General features: G+C 27.8%; 1 protein-coding gene across 2 annotated transcripts; it reads left to right on the forward strand.

Moving 5' to 3' along the window:
• Window positions 1–814: 814 nt before the first annotated feature.
• LOC107167501 (uncharacterized) lies at window positions 815–6894 on the forward strand. 2 transcript variants are annotated; one of them, XM_089216102.1, is made up of 3 exons: window positions 815–1258; window positions 5383–5586; window positions 5671–6894. In XM_089216102.1, the coding sequence occupies exons 2-3, from the start codon at window positions 5406–5408 to the stop codon at window positions 6570–6572; spliced, it is 1083 nt and encodes a 360-aa protein (XP_089072228.1). In that variant the 5' UTR covers window positions 815–1258; window positions 5383–5405; the 3' UTR covers window positions 6573–6894. The 2 variants fall into 2 exon arrangements, with proteins under 2 accessions (XP_089072228.1, XP_015372041.1); XM_015516555.2 differs by having other exon boundaries at window positions 817–1258; window positions 5373–5586.
• The last annotated feature ends 1611 nt before the right edge of the window (window positions 6895–8505 follow it).

Here is an 8505-nt window from a genome sequence, read left to right on the forward strand (position 1 = left end):
TATTATCGAAGGTGATTACTCAATAAGATCCAAATTGTTCATTGTTATGAAAACCGAGGGATGTCTGAATATGTCATTGTAAATAAATCTGAAAACCTATTTAGCTGCTACCATTGTTAATCGTAATATAATTTCATGTTGTTTTTTGTGTTTTGTTTAAATGTTAGTTTCTACACCGTTTAAGAGTAAGCGAGAAACTTTGTTTCTCTGGGCATGACTGTAGTTCCATTAGTCTAATGTTAACGCGCTGATCTTAGTGAACTTTCACTATCAGCTGGAATATCCAGTGAATGCACAATATTCGCGCTGGAATTTATCGATTTTACAATTTATATTATTGTTATTATATCCATATAATATATAACTACACCTTTTCTCGCGAGATCATAAACCCATCCGAAAATTAGCTAAAATATAGTCTGGTAAATAATTGTCAATAATTATAGGTATAATATTTATATACTCTATAGACATTTATCTATTTTTCGCTAACTCTGTGCAACCGCTTGTAACTTGTAAATTAAACCTGAAAGAAACGGTCAGTGTCTACTCAGTAATTGCTGCATATTTGTTGTTGTTGTAGTAGTCGTTAGGTTAGGTATGTATAAAATATATTTGTATGTTTATATTACAACTAAAATACCGATTTTTGGATATAATGGTTGGCAACGCTTTTCGATTTTCGAACTGTTATCAGTCGACGGCTTCTTATCATTTTTCGGACAACTGCCTACGACCCGTAGTTGTTTATATCATAATTTTATTATTCACTATAATTTATCATCGATGTAATGGATGCAACACTGTTACAACAGGATGCCGTACTGTAGTACAGCGCTGTTATACAATCCCGGGACGCCGTCTATCAGCAGGCTGCAGGCTGTTTAGCTGTTATATAGTTGTTACTGTTGTTAGTTGTTACTCTATTGTCTCTATTGACCTTTTGCAGAGATGTCAACTGTGTACCAAAAACCAAATAACTGCTCGAGACGATGCTGCGGGGACCTTTACCTTTGTCTAGACATAATAAGGTCAACAATTAGTTAGGCATTTGCCCATACTGCGACGCAGTTTCACTGGTCTACTCTATCCACTCGTCCAGCATAACCACACTGCAATTTGTGTCTCACGTATTCGATTGCTGCCCCGTTTGTCAAGCACGTTAAGTACGTCGATTCACGAACAAGTCGCCGCCATCGAATACTGTATCTACCGCGAACATCACTGTTGTTGTGGCTGTCTTCCAGCTTCTTTGAAGGTATACCTAACTGGTTTTTGACCATAGATATTGTGATTTTTTTGCTAGTATGATCATTATCATGATAGCGCCGTTTAAGATTACTCGTCCCAATCATGTGTCTTCTCTCACCACGGCCGTATAGTTACGGCCTCCCAATCAAACTGGCTACCACTACGGCGGATATAGATCGATCGCCGAGTCTCTAGTGTCTCTACAGTCTCCTGCTTATGATCCCTAAACCCGAAGTGCGCTCCCACTTTTATGCGTAGTTTTCCATTTTTTAACGCATTCATATTATGTTGTAGTAATCATTATTTAATTATTGTATAGTACGACTGGGGCTGTTATACGATAAAAACAGCTCAGAACAAATTTTCTCGTTAGCGCGAAACTACTACACCGATGTTAGGAAATCATAAAACAAGTTGATATAGAAGTTCGTTTGGGTGTCGTATTTTGAGCTTGTTTTCTTCCGACGACCGCTATGATATAAGAATTACTGTCACCTAAAAATCAACAATATACTTTTTAATTCTGTTTATCTCCGATTCGTGCTTAATGATTATAGTGTTCCCTTTATATTGTAGACTTTGGTTTCTTAAAATTCAAAATCTTATTCTTGAATATCATTATGATAATACTACTGTAGTACTGTGTATATTCAATTAATCTTCACTACCCTCAAACAAAATTATTCCATTTATTCGAAACCTCCACTACTTAAAATGAATCCACCTTTTTAAACAGGTATCGTTTACAATTATAATTACTCATTGTCGATAATATTATAAAAGATTTGGTCCTGTGAGGAAGTGGTTCTATTTCTATATACAGGGTGATTTTTTTATCGAAGAACACTCATACTCATACACTCATACTTTTTAAATAATGAGTGTTCTTCGATAAAAAAATCACCCTGTATATTGCTATATCCTTGTACCACTAATAACGTTTGAAAATTGACCATGTATTATGTACAACTCAGGGGCGTCCTCAAGGGGGGGGGGCGAATGGGGCAGTCGCCCCCTCCATGACCTCTATTTTCTTTCTTAAAATTAATTAAAAGGTAAAAAACCTAGTAATTGGTGTATTTTCATATAAATATATAGGTGATGTATGAAGTTCGCCCCCCCCCCCTATGAAAGGGTCTAGGGACGCCACTGGTACAACTTGACCAAATAATCTTCTTTTTGCTTATTAAAATTGTAAGTGTACGTTTCTTACTTGTATTAAAGTTTAGGAACTACAAAATTATGATAATATAAAAATGTAATGCACAAAGAGAAAATGAAATATGTTCAACTATTATTTATAATATTATTAATATCTAATAAACCAAATAATATTTCATTTTTATATTTTTATTAAGGGAGATTTTCATATTATACCACATAGTTTTCCGTTTACCACAAGTTGAGAAACGTTGGTGTAGAAACAAATAATTATGCGAGTGCGTGAAAATTTCTGTCATAATGATTGAATTATCAGCAATGGTACTAAGAATACTGAAATCGGGATGTTGTGACTTAATACATTATCAGAATATAGGTAAAACGAGAGACACGAGTTTTTTTTTATTGAGAGACTAAAAAGTGATATTTTGTCAGGAAATAAAATGGATATAAAATAACTTAACTGAAAATTTTTTTTATGAAAATGAGTGATTAGGTATAATTATTCAAAAATGTTTTAACGATCAATCTAGAATATACTAAAACTCCAATTATCCGGACTAATTAGTGTCAAGAGTGGTTCGGATAAGCAAATATCCGGATGATTGTCATATGACACATCAAAAGTTATTTAATTGTATAAATATACAGGGTGATTCTTTTATCAAACAACACTCATTATTTAAAAAAGTATTGACTTTTTTCAAAATATTTTTTTACATAGTTTCAAGTTGTTAAAAAACCAACGTTATTATGATGTACATAATTAAGGCAATAATGCATATACTGAATACTTGATGTTGATATATTAAGTATACTTTCATGTTTTTATTGACGTTTTAATTGAATAAACAATAAGTGGAGTAGAAGATTACATCTGAACATTTGTTATATTAATAGGTACTTATGTGTTTCTTATATACAAATATACAGGTCTGAGGATACTTGAGAGGATTTAGTCTAGTAAAATACTAGACACCCATCCACAAAACAGGATATCTTAATATTTTCACTTAGGTACCTATTTAAATTCATTTTTTTTTTCATTATTTAGGTAATTCCTAATTTGTAATTTATACAATGTAAAGTAATGTATAAATATTTAACGATAGACACCTTTTATGGATAAAAATATAAAATTTTAGTAATAAACCCAAGAAATTCAATAAATTCAATATTGATTTATTCCTATCACCAAGCTTCTACTCATTCAAAAATTATTGCAATATCTTACTTGTTAATTCATAGCTATAAGTATATTATATAATAATTAATATTGTACTTTATTGTTTTTCTCTTTAACTATTCAATTTTTGTATATTACTTGAACGATCGATTGTCTTTACTATTATCATGTATGTAATTAGGCCTAGCCCATTTAAAATTTATATAAATAAATAAATAAAGGTAAAAATTTAACATCATTCTATTACATAATTATAACTTCTAACTTGTAATATACCTATTGAATATTGTTGGTATTAAATATAAGGTAATATAAAATACATAAAACTTTGCTATAAATTGAGACTATTAAAATCTAGTTTATGTAAATTACTCACTATATTTCTCTAACCTTCCTCAATCAATTATGGATGAATTAAATGCTAATATTTTTATATTTTAGTATTTTTATGAGTTGTAGCAAAAGTGTACCAAAATTTAAATTACAGTATATTCCTTTACTGAGTATGTATATAAAATCAAAATAGAACTTATCAAATCATATAGAATTCAAAATTTATTATATAGATATGAGTACTCCAAGTTTTGATAATATTCACTATTAATGAATGCACCACTATTGCTTGATACATTTTTTTAGTTTAGAGAAAAAATAATACCTTTCTTATATTAGTTATATTTATAATTTGTTGCAATTTCAATAAGTACCATTATTTTGAAGAAATATTGTATTTGTTTACTAAATATATTTTTTAAAGACATCCTCAAAATTTTATCATGACACGTTAATATACTTATAATATTTGTAATTAGTAAAACATTTAGATGAATGGGTTCTATTTTTAAAAAATAATGTACACTATATCCTGCCAATTTAATGATAATCGTATAATTAAATATTTTTATATAAAAAAATATTGATTCAATATTTAATATTCTATAATTTAACATCCTGAGAAAATGATTACACCTATTATGAAATAAAACTATTCAATACCTTTTTATTTAATTTTATTATTATTCTGGACAAAATAATTGGTTTTTTATTCTGACTTTGATAATGATTATAGTAAATACCTATATTTGTTTATCCCCAGTTTTGTAGGATGGCATAATATATTGATTTTCTTTCTAAATAATATTTTCATTTTCATTTCTCCACTATTGTGTCATATGTATTTTTATTTTTAGAATGAAAATTAATTGAATTTTAAATAAAACTTACAAGATTTATGGTACAATTCCACAAGTAAATTTTAGTGTATTCAGTAGTTCTATTATGGAACTATTCATGTACAATTAAAATCATTTTATTTAACTTTTTGTGACTATTCCCCTAATATCTATACGACTAACAACTACCTATGGCACAACGAAACTACTAAGCGTTGCAAAGATAAATAATTTGAATAGCTATAAACCATAACATTATCATCAACCATATTGACTGAAATCAAATTTCCCCCAAAAAAATTTACCTTCAATTCAAGAATGAAAAAAAAATTAAAAGTGACCAAAAATATTAGCATTCTCCATTAAATCATAATAATTATATCACAATAATTAACAACAATTAAATTACAATTATTTAGTTCAACAATAAAAATGAAATCTTATATAGAAGGACATTTTCAGAAGTATTAATAGTACCTATAATAAGCCTTGTCTGATTTTTTTTAGCAAAAGTAATTGTTTCTAATTTGATAGAAAATATTGCTTAATTTAGATTTTTTACTATTTTTGTGTAAAATAATTAATTAAAAATTTATTTTTAGTTATTTTTAGATTATAAGACACTGAATTCCAAAATGGCTGGTGAACTACCCCGTAAAAAAGTTAATTTCAGTGTTATCAACCGAAAGCCCAAAATGGAATTTGATATGACATTCAAACGTCTACCATTTTTTACTAGTGTCCATCAAATTCAGAAACCAATGCTTGTTTTTTGTGTTAAACCAATTATGCCTCATTTGGCTCTTCCATATAAAGGTACAAAAAAAAAAAAAATAAAGAAATATATACATATTATATTATGTATTGAAGATGGCAAATTAAATATTTTTTGGTTTTCAGATCACACTGAATTTGAAATTAAGTTTGAATTGCCTTCAGAAATTGTTGAAATGATCCAACGTAACCCTTCAGAGTGTGTACAGTTGCAGATACGATGTGGAAAAGAACTAGAAGGGATATTTGAATTGTCAGAGGGACTACCAAAATTGATAGAGATTTATATCAATAACCACAAAAAAACTGCAGAGAATAGTCCTATTCATTATAATTGTAACGACTTTTTAAATTTGGGAGCCGAAAATATAATCAAAATATGTTGGCCTTTTCATGACGAACCATATTATATAATTGTAGATATTGTAAAAGTACTGCCAATCAATCATATGATAGATCAAGTCATAAATCGCAATAGGATTTGTTCTTTAACACTTGATACAAAAGCTAAGGCTTTAGAAATAATGAGAGCTTCTTCAAAAGGAATTGATTTATCAAGGAGTATTTCAAAATTCTATACGTTTAATTTGCTCTGTCCAATAACCACATTAAAAATGAAAACACCGACAAGATCTTTAAAATGTAATCATTTACAATGTTTTGATTTAGAAGCATTATTTACATTGAATAAGATAAAACCAACATGGAAATGCCCAATTTGTCATTTACCCATGCATGTTAATGATTTGGTTATAGATACATTCCTTTGGAAAATTGTCAAATATGCTAATCTTCCTGATAGGTGCGTTCGAGTAGTATTATATTGTAATGGCAATGTTGAAGCATTATTTGAACCAATTACAGAAGTTATTGAAGATTGTCTGAGTGAATCTGATGATGAGCATTCAGAAAATATCACTTTAACTGATAACTTGGGTAATTCTAATGAAGAAAATCTCCATGATGAAAATCTCCTTGATGATAAAAATATAATACCAAAAATTGAGGTTATCAATCCTGACGATTAAGAACCAATGATAATCTATCAGAGTACTGACGATACAGACATTACAGAAAACCCATCTACCAAAATTAGTAATACTGATGCTAATAAATAAAATAGATAATAATATACTAATTGAAATTAAGTACAAATAATAACTTAAGCTTAAAATAATATTCTTAATGTAATAAGTACTATCTTTAAGTTTGACATTTAATTTATCAATTTTATGGGTGTTTTTTTTATGTAAATTGAAATAATGATAGTAAATCTATTGTTATGTAGGGGTGTAATAGAGGGAGTGGAATGAAGAGGTTAAATCCCTCACTCAAACTTTTATTTTACTGCTAATATTTTATATTTGATGTGGTAGTATGAGGTGTAGATTTTGCTAAAAAACATATAATCCTCCCTTAGATCAAATTCCTAATTACACCACTGTTGTTATGATATAATTAAAAGACTTTAGGCTATGGAATTTTCTTTCAAAAATCTTAAGTCATATATATATGGATTAGTTTTATTGTTTAATATAATAATTATTATTTCTATTATTATTGTATAGTGTGTAACCAAATTGCTTAACACAACATTGAGAAAATGACTGAAAAAAATATTTATTGTAAAATGGTGTATTGAACGCATGAATAATTGCAAATTATTTCAATTGTAATTTATACAATTATACTTAATGTGATAGTGATAGTTAGTGTACATATTTTTCTGATTATGGATTAAAATTATTTATCAATACTTACACAAGTAGGCAGTTTTTATGACAACAAATAACAACAGTAATTCATAAATATAATTACTCCTATTTTGGACTGAGAAACTAAAATCAAACACAATATTTTTATAAAAGTAGTTATAGTGTCATGTGAAAAGTTAATCATTATATATATTGTATTATTATATCTAACAAAATTTAATTAAAATTAAGGCTGTATTGTGTTCACTTTTGGGGTACTGTTACTTATAAGCACAATTATTAGATAGAGGAATTTTGTATTTTAATTGAAGTATATATTCCTTATTAATTGTATAATCTATAAAATTCAGTAAACATTGTTTAAAGAAATTCTTTTCTAAAGCTGTAGTATTAATAATAAGGTGCAAAATATAATTGATAATATTTAAAGACAAATTATTTTTTAGTATGGATTTAAGTGCATTTCAATCCAGACCCTAGTTTTAACAAAATAAATTTACGATAATTAGCTACCTAAGTGTTTTAGTTTTAAATATTAAATTTTGTATTACGACAAAGACAAATTATTTAATATAATTATTATTTAATATTTACTTAACTACTTTAGAACTATAATTTATTATATTAAATACGTTTTAAAATATACTAATACAACTCAATTTATAATGATGTAATGAGCGTTTTTTTTTTTGCAGTCAGCAAATTTTCGGCAGTATAGTATCGCTAACAACTTGTAGCAGTTAGCTGTTTTCGTGTTTCATCCTTAGTTATTTTGTCATTATATTCCTATATTAATTTTGAACCCTTTTCTGTGACATCAATGATAACAGTAATTTTTTTTAAAGCAATCATTGATTTTTGAAAATATTCACTACTCTTCCAAATTGACTAGATTTAGAAAATCTGTGTTGATGACAAATCGTTTTAACAGAGATTAGGTACTAGTTTTACACATATAAAATCTTTGATTTTTTTTTTCTCATACCTAGTTATCATTTTTTGGAGATATTGTTATACGTTGTGTATTTGATAAGTATTCTGATGTACTTTTTTCGTTGTTAATAGCTTTTACCATTTTTCACTTCGTAACAATTGAAACAGCATCATCAAATAAAGCAAATGTACATAATTCTGCCGGCAAATACCACAGATATCATAATGGTCATGTGACCACAGAACTTTTAAACTGCAATCTGAGACCTGTCTTATCTATTGGAGGATAATTTAAAAGTTTTTTAATAAAATT

The sequence above is a fragment of the Diuraphis noxia genome, unplaced genomic scaffold, assembly GCF_037042655.1.
Source record: "Diuraphis noxia isolate RWA-SAM2 unplaced genomic scaffold, SU_Dnox_SAM2 contig0001, whole genome shotgun sequence".
NCBI classification, from domain to species: Eukaryota; Metazoa; Arthropoda; class Insecta; order Hemiptera; family Aphididae; genus Diuraphis; species Diuraphis noxia.

What these genes read in the sequence shown, in the direction of transcription:
- LOC107167501 (XM_089216102.1), top strand. Translation starts at nt 5,406, where the DNA reads ATGGCTGGTGAACTACCCCGTAAAAAAGTTAATTTCAGTGTTATCAAC. An exon ending in TTTGGCTCTTCCATATAAAG is followed by an intron (nt 5,587 to 5,670) that starts GTACAAAAAAAA and finishes TTTGGTTTTCAG; the next exon opens with ATCACACTGAATTTGAAATT.